At 28.7% G+C, this 19,634-nt stretch overlaps 2 protein-coding genes across 8 annotated transcripts; both read right to left on the bottom strand.

The window, feature by feature from the left end:
• Positions 1–2,391: 2,391 nt before the first annotated feature.
• Positions 2,392–6,517, bottom strand: LOC113846879 (F-box protein SKP2A-like). 3 transcript variants are annotated; one of them, XM_027475598.1, is made up of 5 exons: positions 6,365–6,517; positions 5,407–5,704; positions 4,102–4,450; positions 3,875–4,016; positions 2,392–3,104 (listed from the first exon to the last, which is right to left on the bottom strand). In XM_027475598.1, exons 2-5 carry the CDS (start codon positions 5,664–5,666, stop codon positions 2,740–2,742), a joined length of 1,116 nt encoding a protein of 371 aa, XP_027331399.1. In that variant the 5' UTR covers positions 5,667–5,704; positions 6,365–6,517; the 3' UTR covers positions 2,392–2,739. The 3 variants fall into 3 exon arrangements, with proteins under 3 accessions (XP_027331399.1, XP_027331401.1, XP_027331400.1); XM_027475600.1 differs by having other exon boundaries at positions 2,494–3,104; positions 5,407–5,587; positions 6,365–6,459; XM_027475599.1 differs by lacking the exon at positions 6,365–6,517 and having other exon boundaries at positions 2,494–3,104; positions 5,407–5,560; positions 5,597–5,666.
• A 7,938-nt stretch (positions 6,518–14,455) lies between these two features.
• On the bottom strand, positions 14,456–19,366 carry LOC113846928 (ACT domain-containing protein ACR3-like). 5 transcript variants are annotated; one of them, XM_027475692.1, is made up of 8 exons: positions 19,338–19,366; positions 18,972–19,101; positions 18,494–18,539; positions 17,812–17,926; positions 17,415–17,482; positions 16,234–16,851; positions 15,764–15,868; positions 14,456–15,016 (listed from the first exon to the last, which is right to left on the bottom strand). In XM_027475692.1, the coding sequence occupies exons 2-8, from the start codon at positions 19,040–19,042 to the stop codon at positions 14,696–14,698; spliced, it is 1,344 nt and encodes a 447-aa protein (XP_027331493.1). In that variant the 5' UTR covers positions 19,043–19,101; positions 19,338–19,366; the 3' UTR covers positions 14,456–14,695. The 5 variants fall into 5 exon arrangements, with proteins under 5 accessions (XP_027331493.1, XP_027331494.1, XP_027331492.1 ...); XM_027475693.1 differs by lacking the exon at positions 19,338–19,366 and adding an exon at positions 19,218–19,306 and having other exon boundaries at positions 18,972–19,080; XM_027475691.1 differs by lacking the exon at positions 19,338–19,366 and adding an exon at positions 19,218–19,261.
• Between the last annotated feature and the right edge of the window lie 268 nt (positions 19,367–19,634).

Raw genomic sequence — 19,634 nt, forward strand, 5'->3', positions numbered from 1 at the left:
ATGATTAGTTTTAAAATATAATCATTCAATAAGAAATTATTATAAAGAGAATACGACCGGTGTTAATCCTTGTGGTATCATACGTGTGTATGCTTTATTTAAGGTCTTTCAATTTGATGACAAAATAAACAATACATCACATCATTAACAGCGATAACAATTGAAGTAGGTAATTTTATAAAGTAAACTTGGTAAATTTATCCTAAAAAAATATATAGAAGATGGAACAGCGAGAAATAGACAAACAAAAATATACAAATAAAAGTTCATGATAATATAGGATATTAGCCTAATTGTCGACCGTGATATGTTAAAGTTCAAAGGTCACTGAAACCACACTTACAAAAGTTAATTAGATCATAGTATGGCAATTTTATAATATTACAATATAAAATATTGCAAAACATAATATCAAACATGTTATAATTTGAAAACTATATAATGTTACCCTTCAAAATAATATTGTGTTTAATAATTTATACAACAATTTTAGAGCATAAATTAATTGAAGGATGAATTCGAGAACAAAAAACAAAACAAAACAAAAAACATTTCTTTTAAAATAATTTTTAAGAAAAAATTTCTCAAAATAAAATTGTATAAGAAAATGTACTAAAAGTTTGGTAATTATTAATTGTAATGGTCTGTACGTTAAGAAATTCGTTTAGGATGTAAAACAAACTTATTTAATATTTATAGGTATATAAATTAAAAAAACATAAATATATTTATAAATAAATAATATAAATTTAATTATATTTTTACAAACTTTATAATTAAGATTAAAAATATATTTTTTTATTTTATATTAATTATTTTATATATAGTGAAATTATTTTTTAGCCAATTTAATTATATAATTTCTTAGAATTTTAATAAAAATTTAGATCATAACTATTATAATAATAACAATAATAATAATTAAGTGATTTAGTGTCACTTAAGCAAGGTGCGTGACTAGAGTTGATCTGAATTAAATCGGATGAAAAATAAAAAAGTTATATATATTGTTTAAAGATTAAAATTACTAATAAAATATTAATTAAAATATTTATCATATAATTTAAACACAATAATTAAATATCTTTATTTATATTTTTTCTATATAAATGAATAAAAATAGATATAGATTATATTTAATAAAAATCACTTGTAACTTATTAATTTGGTTAAAAAGCTTGAGCTATTTAGTAAGTTAAGAATAAAATAAATTAATAACTTTAAAAAATAATTTTTAAAAAAATTTATTTAAACTAACATTTATCTTTCAAATTAACTATTAATATTTTTAATTTTTAATTTTTTAGAGTAGCTTATTTATATATAATTAAAATTTGATATACATTTATTAAGTGTTATTTTTTCTTTTCACATTCATAGTAATTATATATATTTTTATTTATTTTTATCTATTCTCTTATCTCTTTTATTTAAATATGTTTTATATTTAAAAATATAAAACTTAAATATTTTATATTCAAATATATAAAAAAATTATTTTATATAAATATTTAATTAATTGATTATAAATAAATAAAATAAATAATAAAACCACTTAAGTATACAACTTTCGGCTAAAGGCTCAGACCTTTGGTAATTCATGATAAGTATAACGATAATATGAAAAGTAAAGAAGCAGTAACGGTATGATGAGCGTCGTTATCGTAATAATAATAATAAGAACGATAAAAACAACGTCACCTCACTCAAAATTTTATGCTATCGATCATCAGATGTCCTGTCATGTGTTGGATACACGTCATGATTCCAATTGAATTGACCACCGATTTCTCCAACGACAAATGATCGAGCTTGAGTAACAGCTAGCGAGTTCAAGTTTCATCCGTATCTAAGTGGATATGAATGAAGACAAATAAACACAGTAATATTGAACTTGCTAACATCTAATATTTGAGAAATATCTAGATGCATAATGAACCCAGAAGAAACAAACATGATCCTATAATGCAAGATTCTTGCCACGTCTAAATTGATATTCATCATCATCAAAAATAAATTTTATAAGCCATAAAAATTATGTGTAAAAAACTTTATACAATTTAAATATTTTTAGATATAAATTTTAACTATAGTTATTTATTTTTGTTTTAAATAATATGCCATAAAATAATTAAACATAAATTATTTAAATTGTGTAATATTTTATTTACTTTGTAAAAAACTTTAAATTGAATAATTAAATTAATAATCCTCACTTTTATACAAATTATTAAATATATTATTTTGCAAAATTTGACACTTGCCCTCTATATATAAGAAATTGTAAACTAAAAACTTTAATCCCCTTAAATGAATTCACTCAAGTCGACTTAAATAGAATATAAAGTAACTTTTACGTGGCGAACATGTAAGAGAAAGAGATTCATTTTCAAGAAATGCATTTCTTATTTAGAAAATCTTAAAAGAAAATCTGACTTAACTATGGCTTCTTGACTTTCAATAACAAAAGACATTATATGCACATCCTTCCACAACATACAAATTTTGAAGTCAATGTCTCACCACAAGTTCATAGCCAAACTTGGAGTAAACACAATTTTTACATACAAAATGTCCTAAGCTTTTCACATGTAATTCGGAGAAACTCGAGTGTCACCAAGTTGAAGTTGTTCTATGATGCAGTAATCAACATAAGCTTTATCTACAAGAACTACATTCTCCTTCACTTCTCTAAACCCCATCAGAGGGCACATCCTCAAAGTGTCTTTTCTGTATGGCTCAATGAGCAGGATGAGGAAGAATGCTAATGGCACGGTGTGCATGGACAGCACAAGCACAATGCACAGATGTCAAATTGAGGCAACCACTCATGATGAGTGAGTGTCTTCCAGAACATGTGTGAAGTGAAGGGAATGAGTCACACACAGCCTGAACAGCAGAAGGTGTGAGTGCTGTGCATTGGCTAATGTTCAAAGTCCTTAGTCCATCCTCATCACTTCCACTTTTCAAAGATCCCCACATCCTATTATTCACTTTGCTTTGTGCCAAAGAATACATTGCTCTGTCTGTTATGTTTTGGCAATAGTACAGTCCAAGGGACCTCAGATGAGGACATCTATTTGCCAAGGCAATTACACTATCATCTGAAATAACAACACAAGAGTCAAAGGTTGTATTTTAATTTGGTGATAATAAAATAGCATTCAAATTGAATGGAGTAACTATTGCCGATTCGCTGAAATTTCATGAAACAGCTAGTTCCTGTAGTAATTATTTAAAGAATAACAAAATAAGATTAACAGATAATAGATTTTGAAACTACATAAATTACCCAGGTTAGATGGGTTTTGAATTAGTGCACTACGGTCTAGATATTTCTATTTCCCTTACATTTATACAACTCATCTTCAATTCCTTATTCAATGATTGATTTTTTCTTGTTAAGTAGTTTGTGACTTCTTTAAGTTTCCATGATTTATTATAACAAATTCCTTTGCATGTCCAAATATATTATCTTGCCTCATGTTTTGCAATCTCTTTCATTCACAACATGGAAACACAGAATTGAGGTATTTAGCCAAGAGATGAGAGCGCATCTGAACATGCGGTGCACATGGTGATCAAATAACATGGTATACGAGTCATAATATCTAAGGATGAAGGAAACAGCTATAAACCTGCTGTTTCATCCCTCCCATTAACCCTGAACATTCTACTACTGGATTTGCTTATTTATTAGCATGCGTCTCATGAAGCACCCACCTGAACCCTAGAACAAAAAAGTAAATAAGGAACAATATGAAAATGAAAGTTGTGCACAATGAATTTGAACAAGTGGAATCACAAAAATATGAACATTGCAATCAATTGACAATTATAATAGATTTAATCAACTGAATTTTGAATGAAATACCTGTTATAAGGACACAGCCACATAAGTCAAGTGTTCTAAGATCAGGGCACCCATATGCTAAACTCATCACTCCAACATCACTGACATTTTCACACCATCCAAGGTTCAAAGACTGTAACTCATTGCAGTAATGTCCAATTGCCTGCATGTCATTTATTTATTGGATTTATAATTCATAGCCATCATAAGTCTTCTATGATTGTGATAAACAACTGGCTCGTTCATACCTGTAATGCAATATCAGATGCAGCTTTAACACATCCACAGAGATTCAAAACTTTGAGTTTTCTGCGTAAACTGGCTAGGTAAGCCAGAGCTTTATCACTAAAGGCTGAACAACCACTGATGTTCAGTTTTGTGAGATCATGACAACCATGGGCTACGGCATACAGTGAACAATCAGTAAGCTTGAAGCTTTTGCTGAGGTCCAGGATTTGCAGGTCATGACAGAAATTTGCAATAGTCTCAACCGTATTGTCTTCTAGTTGAGGCTTGTCTTGACGAAGGATTAGAGTTTGCAAATTTGTGAACTTAGGAGCAAGAGAGAGGACCAAGTTATTCATGTTCTTGCTACACCTGAAAAAAGAGAAATTACAAAATCCAGTTGTTACTAGTTTTTTTCATGAACTACACAATACCACATGCATAAAGCACACATCAGTTTTTTTTTTTTTTAATATTTTAAAGAACTAAGCGGAACTATGTATGAACAATTAATGTCACCAAACAAAGTAATATCCATAGCAAATTGACCCAAAACCAGTAACTTCATCCTGTGATTCAAACCATGCCATAGTAAGTAATTTATAAGTGTTTACTTGACTTAGAAAGTTAAAGGCTAATGTTTAACTTCATGGCACACTGCATTCTTGAATCAATATTGCTGCATAGCAAAATTTATTCATGTAATAAACAACACAAACCAAGAACAATCCTGTTAAATAAACCGCTTAATTGTACAAAAACAGAAAATGATAGTTTTTAGGGTCTATTAGATTTGAGAAAACCTGTTTTCATTTCTTATTTTACAAATAATCACAAGAATATCACATTAATTTTCCTTTGTTTTCTCTTTTCAATGGTTCGTACAGAAAATAGGATTTTTGTTGCTTTTAATGTTTCACAAATGAATCTTTGAACTCAGGAAACAAAAAAAAAAGTGACATTTTTGTTGTTATTTGTAAAATCAGGAAATGAAAACAGAAATGTTTTCTCAAGACTAAGGGCTTGTTTGGTTTCTAGAAATCTTTTCTTATTTTATTTTCGGTTTTCACTTTTACTTTCAAAATTGACACTTTGTTTTCATTCTTGTTCCTGTTTTCTAAGATTTGTAGAGGAAACATTAAAAACAGAAAAAGTTATTTTCAGTACAAATCTTTGAAAACAGGAAACGAAATGAAAACAAAAAACATTTCGTGAAACCAAGCAGCCCCTAAACATCCTTTGGCTTTTCTCAGTTTTCACTTTTCACTGCCTCCTAATCATGTATCCCCTCAAAAGAGAAAACATTACAAGGGAAAAAGAACATATACCATGAGAGCGATAAACGAGTCAGGCCAAAGCAAATTGCCTCTCTCCACCCACGACAAACTTCAGAAGCTGTGATCACTGTTTGATCATCAACAAGTGACAGAATTTGCATCAAAAGCTCCACTGGAATATCCTTCCATTCCATGATCCCGCCAGCTTTCAAGTTCACTCCTTTCCCACTATCTCCATCACCACCAACCATCATAAGTTTCTCAAAGCCCAAGTTCAATACCCCACTCCTCAAACTCTCCTTGCCAACCATTTTCACCAATGTCAGAAGATACTCTTAAGCCCTTGTTTCTATAAACATAGAGTGAAAGTGACATCACACAAGGGAAAATGAAATTAATAAGGCATAACAAATTCCAGAACCTTGGTTTTCAGTATACAAGGGGTACCAAAACAATAACAAACACAAACCAAAAGTAAACAAACAACCAGAGAAAGCAACACAATGATAATAATAATCTTTGTTATAATATTAGAAAAAAAAGGGTCTAATCCGATAGGAAGAGTTCTGCACATTCCAAAAATACCCATCAAATATTTCTCAATCACACCATTAAGACTCACTCAGAAATGAATACAAGCATCAAAGTTGATTATCACAGAATGATGATCAAACAATCCCTCCTTAACAAAAATCGAACCCCTTTTGATCAAATTTGACATGCATATTAAAAAAACTTCCGTAATTCAAAACATAAGAGGAAGGACCCAAATAACCAGAAACCAAGCCGATCAAAACAAGAACTAAACCTTTTCTAACACACAACATTACATTATGAAGCAGCAACCCCACTTATTTAAATAATAAAAAAAAAGAGAGAGAGAAAACACTCCATCTATTCTAACTGGATTTTTTAAAAAACATATGCATAAGCAAGAATTGCAAATATGAAGGATCAATAGTAAAAGTGTAAAACAAAACAATATATGAGATGCAGAAATGACTAGTACCAGTACGTAGCAATAGAGAACTGAAAGTTCGATTTTTTTAATGGCTCTGTTTTAATAACCCCAATATACAGAGTGGTTTGAGTTAGTGGCTTTTCTGCAAGCTGAAAGTAGAAGAGAGGGGAAGGCTTAAAATTAAAGAAGAAAAGATATGGGAAGAGGGGGAGAGAGAGAGAGAGAGGTTACGGCGAAGAAAGCGACGCGTGTGATGCCACGTGTAGGTATGATGTGACATGTTTTGTGGACCCCACTAAAGCATTTAATATGATTAGAATGGAGATCAGCATCAAACTAATAGAAAAGAAAAAACAAAATAATATAAGAATGGAAACAACTTTGATTTATTCTTTAATTAAAAATAAAAAAATAAAATGCTTGTTAGGAAAAAGAATGAGAATGTGAGTGTAATGGAAAATGGGAATTGTGATGATTTTGGAGTGTGTAGAAGTTTCCTTTTGTGAAAATCCGAAACCGCGCGATAAAGCAAAAGATGCAATGTTTGAGGAAAGGGGATGGGGATGGGAAAGACAAGTCCTTCGCTGTGACGCAATTGCTTGTGTTTTCCTTGAAGTGGTTGGTTATGTTACTCTTCACTCTGATTCTTATCTTCCATCTCCGTCACAGTCACAATTATTCAGTAATTATATTTTTATTCCTAATAATGATATGTGAAATAGATTGTCTAAAATAAAAATAAAAGTGCAAGAATGAAAAAATGAAATAAAAATAAAATATTAAAAACTGGGTGTGAAAATATTATCTATCTTTATATATTTATTCAAATTGCCTTTAAAGATATTAGTAAAAAAAAAATTGCCTTTAAAGATTATCTTAATATGAGAATATTTTTATAAATTATTTTATTTTTTATTGTGCTATATAATTTTAATTTAATTTTTTATTTTATTTCATAATTTATTTTAAATTTAAAAATTTATATATTTAATATAATTTATTAGAAGAATAATAAATATTTATTATTAGTAATAAAATTATTTTAAATTAATAATTTAGAACACCCTCTTTTATTTATTTATCTATTATTTGATAATCTTTCTAATATTTGGTAGTGTTAGGATATATTTTAAATTGATTGGAAGAATGTTTATTTGAGTTTTGGTGTAGGGGTCTCACTCAAGCGAAACTAAGCACCTAGAATCACATATTTTCAGAGTAATCTTGCTCAAACAAGACAAAATAGACTTAACTCAACTATCCTTTTGCTTGATCTCTCTCAAGCAAAAAGAGATCTCACTCAAGCAAGGACTCGTAGAAAAAATGTCTAATTCTTTGGACGTCGTCTTATTCAGGCGAGAATATCAAAAAATGCTTGGGAGACAACTATTTAGTGTTCTTGCCCAAGCGAGATATGTCTTGGTGAAGCAAGAATCACCTCGCTCAAGCAAGAATGTGTGAGGTTGAGGAGTATTTAAAAGATTTCCAGCATAGAAAATTATTTTATTCCAAACCTTATATCTTCTCTCAACTTTCTTTGAACTCTCACTCTCTCCTCTCATATCAAACATTATCAAACTCTGATCACTCTTCAAATTCGAACTTGGACGTCAAATTTAAACGACTCCAAGTAAGTTTCTCTAAATTCAACTCTATTTTTTCCATTCGTTTCTCTTGTTTTTCATTTCTCAAAGGGTATCTCATGATATCCAAGAAAATTTTTATTGTTGAACTACAGTCTTCATCAATTTCTCTTTGAATACTCACCTCGAGGTAAGGAAAGCTTTATTTTATCATTTATTAAAGTGTATATTTTGTGCTTACGGGAGAATTATTATATGATTATTGTATGAGAATATATGTTTGTAGTACTTATGAGAAAAAGCTGAGGATATAAGTGTTTGATTATTTGGTTGGAGTAATCATGTTGTGTAGATATGAAAAACGTGATGAGAACTCAGTGTAAGGTGTATGAAAATGATGATGCATATTGAAAGTTTTGGATGTATTATGGTATATGTTGGTTGGAAATGGCTATATTTTATTGATAATACATGTTTGGAAATTTTATTTCTATGCTGTGAGTGAAAATGACTTAGTCTGCAAGTATTTTATTAAGTACGATCTTGTGATTGGAAAATGAAATGAATATGGGATGAGTATAAAATGTTGAATATGGGATGAATATAAAGTACTAGATGAATCTAGTGTGAATAATTATAAATATACAATAGGAGTATAGAGTTTGAAGACAATGAGAAATATGGGAGAAACGTAGGGTGGTGAGTGACATTCGTATATGTGTACACACTCTATTTGAGAGTGAATGCGTCATATAGTCTTACATTTGTTTCTTGACTATACTCCCGACTATACCTTTGCTAAAAGACTCATTATTGTATACATTGTATCTGTGTACATAGACTAATTGGCGATTATTTACTTAGTTGTGTAAGACCTTAAAAAATGCTGAAGGCATCATAATTATGTGATCATAGTGCATTACGAGTGCGTGTTTAAGAAAGAGATTTAAGGATTTATAATAAACTATGTAATGTGACTATGTGAGAATTGTTATTATGCTGTTTTGTGGTTGAATTTATTAAATGTTCTTTTATTCTATGCTTATAAGCATGTTGTGATATTAACTTTTGATATGAATGTATGTTTAATGACAATATAGATGCTCATCTTTACTAAACTTTTCAGGAAATAAGGAAGACAACACTCTGAGAATGAATTAGATTAATAAATAGTTATGTACAATATAGATTAAACTATGTATTTAATGAGTATTAGAGAATTTATTATTTTAAGCTAGCTATAGATTGTGATAATATACATTGTCATAACCATATTTTGGAAATGAAATTATATTATAGTATTTCCTTAGATTTTTTTTGTAAATAATAGGATTCACCACACCTTATGTATATATATTTATAAAAGTACGATTAGGACTCTAGTAGCAATGACCTACCCATGTACATACCACGACTATAATCATCTCAGAAGGTCGACCCAAATAACTTTTGAACAGGTCACGAGTGTTGAGGCAGATTTCTATCTCAAAATCTTGATTTTGAGGACTTAGCAAAGATAAAGAGATGACATGATGATGATTAACACTGAGTCTTCAATATTTTGGTAGATCATGAATGTTCTGTGATGTAATTTAGTTTGGTTTTATAATTATTATTTCAATTCCTACATATTTTGATGAATAATTTATAAATATTATTTTTTTCATAAATTATTTATAAGATATTTCAAATTAACTAAGTTTTAAATATAAAATATTTTTAATTATCTATAAATTATTCCAAATCAATGTTTAAATTAGTTTTTTAAAATATAATATTATAATAATTAATTATATAAAATTAAATTTTTTATTAAATATATTTAATAATTACTTATATTTAAATTAATATTATAAAAATAAAAAATAAAAATTTAACTAAAAAGTAAATAGTAATTACAAATTTACCGAAAGTATATTCCTTTTATTGAGATTGTTTTCATGTATTATAATTAAAATTTATTAAATGCATTCAAACAGCAACATTGTCGAACTTTTCTAAGATCTCAATCTTTAAAAGCAATCTAATTTAAATATTTTTAAATTTTAATTTAATAAACATTTCATTTATCTTTAATTTTAAAAAAGTCAAATATTATAAAATTATGGCCTTGGTAATAAATTTCTAAAATAATAAATTGATATAAAAATAATAAAAATTTCTTCATAAATTAAAAATAACTTATATTTTTCAAATTTTAGAGAAATTAATTTATGCGAAAAATTTATTTCATTTCACTATTTAATTTTTAGTTTATAAAAATTTATTAAAAAATATATCCAAATTTAACATACACCAAATTAACTTAAATATAACATAAATGTAATAACAAATATATTTACTTTTTGTAAAAGATTACTCAATCAACTTTACACTTAAATTAAGCTTCAAACTAATGAAAAGGCTAAATAATAGAACATTAATAATGGTAATAATAACTGTAATAATAAATATATTAGAAAAATATATATTTTTTCTTTTGAATTAAATTAAAAATTAAAAATTCAATTAAACTATTGCATAAACGAATAGGGTTCTTAACAAGACACTGCTAAGAGATGTGACAAAAAATATTGTTTAATGGTAAATTTTACCGAATTTTTATATTTAAAGAAATATTGTTATATTCTTTACATGGATCAATGAACAATAAACTTATATATTTATAAAATTCATCGAATAGGAGATATAAAACTAATTTTATTATCTAAATTTTCTTTAATTTTTAATTCCTATACTACAAAAAAAAAATTTAGGACTGTATTTTACTTTAATGACGATCATTAAAAATTATATTTGTTTAAATGGTAACAATAATTTGTATTTAAATGGTTATGAAGGTAAATTAATAATTTAATAAAATATATAGCTAATATTAAAATAATATTCGATACTTAATAAAGTGATATTTGATTTTAATTTTTAATAATAATAATATAAATTATATATATTAGTTTTATGTGTATTTAGTTAATATAAATTATTTTATTGGATAAAATTTAGTTTTTTTAATAAAAAACTAAAAAATACTAAAACTTGAATAGTAAAAATTATTTGTTAAAACGTGGTAAAATATATTTATTTAAACCAATTAATAAATTTTTGACAATTATATTTTAATTATTGATACTCTATCGTAATAATACATCTAACTATACATAAATTATTTTCTCGTTATAAATATACTTTATCTTGAGATTCATCAGACTTTTAAAATAGTATTTTCTTTATTAATTTTTTTTAATTTTATTTACCACGTAATGGAACAAGTCCAATTTAATATTGAATTTTTCAAATACACCGCATAAGATTCATTTACAAATATAAAATTCATTACACCATTAAAATTAATTTCAATTTATTTATGTTGGAATTTTAATACACATATAATTAATTTTTATTGATTAAAATTAAAAAGGTATCGGTACTCATTCGATAATTGGCCTAATATTTACATGTACTTAAAACAACATAGGAAAGAAGTAAAAGGAAAAACAAAAGAGGATGACAAAAATAATGAAAATAAGTAAAAAAAAAGTTTTATTAAAATAATTATAATATGTTTAAAAAATTAGAATATAAAAATATTTATTAAAGTAATATGATTAATTTTTGAAAATTATACCAAAAATATTCCAACTCATTTAATAGATATATCCTGGTATCAACAAGAGTAGTGAGTGAGTACTTGTAGATAGCAATGAAGGAGTCATTGAAGAAATATACCACAGAAAAATTGTCCGTGCAAGAGTACCCTTATGGATACAACACATTATGAAATGCTAAGAATTTAGAGAATGCGACGTAACGTGCTTATCCTACCCTATATATTTCTAACACAAATAAGGAGAATATTTAATTGAATGATATTAGGTTTGGATTCTGTTTGGTTAAGAGCTAGTGGTAATTTGACTGCAATAACTATGGGAATTACTCTATGGAAATGGCTTTTAAATAAAATTTTAATAATATTTGTTATAACATATTTTCGTTCACCTTTCTCAATTATTGTTTCGTGTGTTTAAGACGCTAACAAATAAAATTATTATATATATATATATATATATAAAGTAATTGTAAAGATAACTCAAAAAACTAAATTTTTAAAATAATTAGTATTAGATATTTTAATTTTTGAATGATGAATAAATAAGACTTTTTGTGTAATTATTTTTTTTCTCTCAAAATGACTAACATTTAACGAGCAAGAAAGAAAATATGCTTCGTGTAACCCACTTTTAATAATAGAAGTGATCACTCTATAAGCAACAAAATGAGACTTATTGCGTGTAACTACCACTTTTAGGAGCAAGGGTGAACACTCAAAGTCATAAAATAAGGAGACTTATTGTACCTAATTACTCTAGGTGACAAGGGTGATCACTCCAAAGGTAGAGAAAACATATAAATAATTTAAACTACATATTTTAGGAGATTTTTCTTTATTTTTTATTTTTTCAATTTTGAAAGATAGAAAGCTCTCTCTCACTCTCTCTCATTTTTTCATTTTTCTATTTCTCTCCATTAATGAAGGAGTTAATGTTGAATTGTTTTCTAATGTATATTTTTGAGAACGGTTCTCTATTAATTGTTCTTTAAAGTTATTTTTGAAGAGTGATTAATAAGAATGACTTTTCAAAGTCACTATGGATCACTAATTTCTAAAGTCTTTTTTCTCATAAATTAAAATTTTAAAATACCTAATAATTTCTAATTTATAAATAAAAGATGCTCAACTTACACTTTATAAATCTCTTAATCTTTCTTATATTAATAAAGTTGGTATCTTTCACACATTTCTCTGCATTCTCTCTTTCTCTTTCTTTTCTCTCTATTAATAGTAAATCATCATATTAATTTATTTATTTTTTTCTACTTACTAGTATTTGGTTCATGTAGGTATAAACTGTTTAATTGCGCAACATAGAAATTTAAGTTTCAACGCGTGAGACAAAGAATCAATTTTGACTTGCGATAAAAATGAAATTTTTTTGAATGTCAGATATACAAATTCAACTTTAAATATAATAATAAATTAACTTTGATTTGTAATAAAAAATTTATAAAAAAAGAAATTTTAAATTTATAGTTTATTTTTATATACATACCTGCTTTCTAAATAACATCTACTTTGAATAACTACGTAGAACAATTTGAATCACTTTTTAAAATAATACAAAACTACTTTTTAATGTCTTTTTTTTATTGTAATGTATTATAATACTCATTTCATCACACTAGAGATTTTTACATTTAGTTAATAGTGTGTGCACTAACAACTCTATGTAGTAGATAACTCTCTCCTCGTGCCTAACTTGTTACTTTTGCTAATAACTACAAAGTTCTACCATATGTTTTTTCAAAATGGATTTACCACTAAATCATTCTCAAAACAAATATTAAATTCATTTCCACGATAAAAAGAATTATAATTTTCATAATTAAACATCATCCAAACAAGTTAATAGTTGTTTCTTTCTCAATTTCATAAATATAATTGTTATGAACAATATATATAACACTAATTTTAGAAGGATCAAGAAAGGTTTTTAAAAAATCTCCAAGAATTAAGATTTAGACAACAATATTAAGATAATATAAATTAAATCATAATAATAAAAATTATAAAAATATATCACTATATTTAATATATACTCATAATAAGAAAGAACCAACTAAATAGTTCCCTCTGAATAAACACTCTAAAACTGCAAAGGAGATAACAGCCAACAAATTTGAAAACAAAGCTTTGAAAAAATATATAAAAAAAGTAAAATTCCTAAATTTGTTATAGAATACACATTTCTTAAAAATGAGATTATGTCAAAAAATTTTAAGACTTTGTATTGTTTGGCATATCCTAAAAATTCAAATAGAAAATTTCGTTTGAAACGGGTGATATAACCTTTATTCCTTAAGGCACTACCTCTAATTCTAAAACTTATCTATAGTTATTTATGTTAAAGAGAAAAAAAAATTGTGTTACAAAAGTTTTTTTTTTTAATCTCAAAAGAATGATTTAAAAGTAAAGAATAGAAACTTGAATAGAGAAAAAGAATGAGAAGCCAAAATAAAAAAAGAAAGGGGTAGGGAGAGTTGTGCTCACTTTTTATTTTGTTCCTACTTTTATTTTTCGAACGGTACATTTCGAACACAGTTAAGAATTAGTTAGTCTAGGTGTTTTTTGCTATTTTTAATTACTCATTGTATCTTACTTTTTATTACTCTTCCCAAGCTGTAAGTGCTTGTGTGCAACTTCCAACTTGCTGAGTGTTAGAGATATCAAGAAATTAAAAGTAGCTATTAGTTAGGATTAATCATTTCATATAAACCATTGTATGGTCTAATTGTACTTCACCTTATAACATTTTGTCAATAATATAAATTTTATTTTCTTCAATTTCGCTTCTCAAATAGGGTCAACTATTTCTTCACATGGTGAAGAAAGATTCATATCACTGATAGCAAAATCTAATGATTAATATTTATCTTTGTAGATTTCCATATAAGTTAGCTCTCTTCTAATACATACAACACACGCATATATATAACTCAAAATATTAAGATAGAGTTATTGAAAGGATACGGGAGTTAAAATAGGATAACACTGAGGGATGGGCATGGCACAGGAAATAGTAAACATAAGTTACAGGTTACAAGCATTGGTTTAAAACATAAGGACCAAGTTCAAGCACTGCCCAAATTTGACCACACAACAACCTTATTGTTATATACACACATTGTGATGTGTCCTTTACCAAGCAACTAGAGTCAGTAGCATGATTCTCAAATCTCATCAGGTCAAGAACCTTTCCAACAAGTTCCCAAAGAAGAAACTTGTTTTAGCCCATCCTTTGGTTTCTGGTGCTTTGGCATTAGCAGGTACCCTCTTAACATTAACCATCACTGTCTGGCCAATCTCTTTGCGTAGTGCTTCGATGATCTTCATGTCCACTGGGTTCCCAGATGCATCTCTCACATAGAACACATTTAGGCCTTTTTCCCCTATGGTTGATACACCTGCTCTACGAACTGTTAAGCCATTCTCTCTTAGAATCCTAGTCACTTCAGACAGCAACCCCACTCTGTCCTTTGCACATAGCTCAAGGCTCACTCCCTGTGTCCATCATCCAGAGGATCATTGGTAACAACACTATCATGATCATGATGGTGATGATGATGATCATCTTCTCTATGTCTTGAACATTTATTAATGGTATCAAGAAAATAAAAATATCAAATAGAGAAGATGATAATGCTAACAATAATAATAATATGCTGGTCCAGCATACGACTAATAGTGACATTTTGTCACATAAACTCAATTTGCATATTATAAAAAACAAAACAAACTTTCCCTTAATTTTTTAATTCAAATTTTAGTTGTTTTAAGGTTATAGGGATGTGGATGAGATGATATTACGTGGAGCAAAGGTTCTTAAGGCTCTAATGCTCTATTTGAAGACAAAAGACCATCACTGTCACCGATTCATTAGGTGGATATAATGGTCAGACACAATCTGAGTGGAACTTAGCCCCATATATCTGCCGTACCATTCGCAACAATACAAGTAGATAGCTGCATTTGCAAAATGTATTAATTCGGTTAAACTCAGAAGACTTTCTTATGTAGCGAAAGAAAGAGGGTAAGAAAGACAGAAATGAGCAGCACAAAAGAATAGTAGATCGGTGACTTCAGATGAAGAGGGGTCGGGAGAAAACTAATGTAATAATTAAGTTCCTTAATAGAGCATAGAATGAAGGACTTACGAAGAGTTGAGAACCTCATGTTCATCCCTGTCTTCTTATTTTTTGCTATTCGGTTACAGAATCATACAGAAACCAATTTTAAAATGCACATTACCTCGCTTACTCTTCTTTGAATTGCTGCTTCAATGCATTTGATGACCCTTTCTTTCTCTCCTTCAGTATCAAGTGTGCATCCATCCATGTGCCGGATAAAGTACTCCTAACATTGCCACCTCAACACTTTTAATCCACTTTTTTCAATTTGGACTTCCTACTACTTGTTCACTTAATTAATCCCTTCTATCAATTATTTCAACTTAGCAATTTCTCACAAATTACTAATCGTATTATACCTGTTACTTATACTCGTATCTTTGAAACATAGAAGTTAATAGTTTAAGTTATCCCATGAAGCTAATAACTCTATGCTAAGTATACTAATGAGATTTTGTGTGTAAAAAGTTTATGCAATTTTTAATATAATGTCTTAACTTTATTAGTCCACCCAAAATAATTCCACAGGATAACTTAGACAAACTCATCAAGTACAAATATGGATTTTTGTTAATAATAAATGATGTGTACCTGAGAAGCATAAGGCCCTTCCGATGAGATTGTAGCATGGAAAACAACATACTGCATATCAGTGAGAGTGCAAACAATGTCAAACATCAATTTTGCCCGATCTTTGCATCTCAAACTAACCACTGAGTAACCTTTTTCCTGACAACGTTCGATTCTGATTTTTGGCCTGAAAGAGGGAGGACAATCAACATCTGTTGTTGTCACTCCAGCACTTTCATAGTCCCTATCAGCAAAGAACATTTGGTGGAGCCTCCGATCCATATGGGTGGAACCCATTGAGAAATTAGTCCGAGCCACTTTCTCATCATCCTCACATCCACGCAGAATGTGGTTGAGTTGCTCCTCCATAATGGACAATCTTTTTGAGTCATCCAACGCTTGGTTTGTAGCATCATTGACGTAAAGGACACAAGCTATTCTCCTATTATGGGTCCAAACTTCAGCTGCTATCACATTGAATTGGAGGCTAGCAAGCACAGCTGATATCTCAGATAAGAGACCAGGGCGATCTCTACCAATGAGCTCAATGGCTGTGTGATCACCAATTGAGTGCACTCCAACCCTTTTTCCTGGCCAACTTTTCACCCCTTCCGTGCTTTGGCCTTTTGGTCCTAGAGCCTGTTGTAATGTTAACAAGTAGTCCTCAGTATTTGATGTGTTTAATGTACTTATGTCACAACAAGGATGCCATATTTCTATATTTAATTCAGGGGAGTTACTTGCATGAACCTGATCAATTGTTTCATTTAGATGTTCCTAAGTGAGTTCATGATGTCTCTCCAAGTTAGAATGTGATCTAGAGACTCAAAAATGGGAGATGGGTACGAGTCATATCTGTTTTATGATGTAGTCTGAACCCAAGTATCTGGTTTATACTACTGTCAAATTTTAATTCTTTTGAAAGAACTAAATAAGAATTGGCAATCAAGTACTTTTAATCCCTTTCGTTAGAAAGATAAAGCTCATTATCCCATACAACCCTCCACTCTAGCACACTCTTTCAAAGACATTATTTATTATTGGCTAAAATTTATTAGAAATAATAAAATCATGTGTCTCACTACTAATTTAATGATTATTACTCATACTTTTATTGTTTTTAATAAATTTCAATCAATAAAAAATGTGTTATTACTAGCACTCCTCATCATATAAATATAGAGGAGAAAGCAGATGTATACCTTTTCAATGAAGTCAATAGTTTTGCTGTCTGTTATCTTCTTTCCTTGCTGATCCGTGACATGAAATACTGTTTATTTCGTAAGTTAAAACATGTTAACTACTTGTTTGAATAGGGGGTGGGTTTAGCTATAAACTCAATTCAAATTCATTTATAAGACAGTGTTAGGGTAAATATGTCCAAAGAAGTAAGAACTTCAAATATACTGGTTTCTGTCCAAGTACTTAATGTATAGCACACAATGAATTTCCCTTTGTGGCTCAAAGATGCAAAGACACCATGATAACAAGGAATGTTCACAACAGTTACCAGCTTTTATTTGGGTTAATAACAAGCATGAACAGGACACATCTGTGTAGTTAATGCATTACCGATTCAAGTTTCAATCGCGAACATACCATCCATAAACCATCCACCATCAGAAGATATGTAAGCTTTGGTGATTATGAAGTCAAGGTCTGTCAGGGTCTGCACAACTTCCAGCAGGATTCCAGGTTTGTTAATACTATCGAACTGCATGTTTTTTTTTGGAAAGCAAAGAAGAATCCATTAGATGTTTGCATCAATTAATCATCATGTTAATGATTTTTCCAAGAACTATGGAAAAAGAATGATCTGAAGATGCTGGCTTCTTGGGGTAGCCTAATGTTTTGCATAACTTAATCTTTTAGTTATCTGTTCAGTAAGCTTTCAATTGAAATTTGTAACTATTGTTGTGCACGGTTTTTCAGGTTAGAACAATGAAGCAAATATTGCTAAAGATAAGCTTCTATAAAGTAGAATAATCAAAGGCAACCCATAAAGTATCACAAGTGGGAAGATTAATGATCATATAGTCAAATCAAATTGGCTAAAGATTTTTGACTTTATGTTAGAGAATTGACTGAGGGTTCATAAATTTTCATTTGTCATGTAAGGATGAAGTTAAATTCAATGAAGTTTGAAAAACCTAAAAGCTGAAGGTTTCAATAAACTTCTAAATCCAATTGGACTAGGTTTCCTAAGAAGCTTGGGTGCCAAATCACGACTCACAACTAGACCATGAAAAATATCATAATTAATTATTTTGAGAAATTATACCTTGATCAGTGTACAATCATGGCAACTATCATTGTCCACAGAGACCCTGCGAAGTCGAAACAGAGTAACCATCAAAGAGTCACTTCTTTTGGGTGTTAGAAATTCCCATCACATACCCCAATTTCATTAGGAGTTTAACCTCTGACTCTACTAGGGATTGAACTGATGACATCTTCCTTATAACAAGGACTAGTTAAGAATTAAAGAAGCTTCTAGTTTTATGTTGTGATGTTCTTTTACAATCTATTTTTCTTGTTTATTGTTAAGATTTAAGACTGAATTGAAGCAGTTAGAGTTAAGAGACACGGGAAAAGAAGAAAATGTTGAAATATTCATGAATGAAAGACTTAAATTAGACCTTCGTATAAAGATTTCATAATCCCTATTCTTTTGCTGTTTCCTAGTAAAGAGTCTACATAATTTCAATATCATTGGAAAAATATAAAAACAAAAGTTTCAAGGGAAGATAACAGTGAACCTTGGAGGGTTGATTCTATTGCTGAAGTTCTCATACTCTGGATCAAAATATGGCCAACAAACTTTTGCCATTCAATCAATCTCTCAAGTCACAGCTTGCCTAATTTCTCCTTTATCAAAGAGAAGGTGGTCTAGTAAGAGGGAGAAACAGAACCATTACTTTTCATAATCTGCAGAGTCCAAGACACAATAAGCACATAGATACAGCATACAAAGCAGGTCAAAAGTAACTAATGAAACCATATACACCAAAAGATCTTGATCCAAAAGTCATGTTTTCTGTTTCTTTTGTTCTTTGTCCAATTTAATGGAAAATATTGTTGCACTGGTACATATCATCAACAGACAACATATGTAAAGAACTAACCAACTGAATTGTACCCTTCCAAAGATTCCATCCTCATTTAGATGAATATGTTATGGTGCAAAACAGTTTTTATAAAAGGTTTAAGTCATTGGTCCTAAAAAATATCACGATTTTTTTGTTTAAATGATAATAATATTTTATTTCATTTTAGTCTGTAAAAATACAAAAAAATATGTCACGTACTACTTTTAACCACTAATAACTTACTCAAATTGGAGCCTGTTACATTTGCCATACAATAATAATAAAGTATTATTCCACTATCTCTGAATCCACTTTATTTACGTAAAATTTTCT

This window comes from Abrus precatorius, unplaced genomic scaffold, assembly GCF_003935025.1.
Source record: "Abrus precatorius isolate BTA unplaced genomic scaffold, Abrus_2018 Scaffold8, whole genome shotgun sequence".
Taxonomy (NCBI): domain Eukaryota; kingdom Viridiplantae; phylum Streptophyta; class Magnoliopsida; order Fabales; family Fabaceae; genus Abrus; species Abrus precatorius.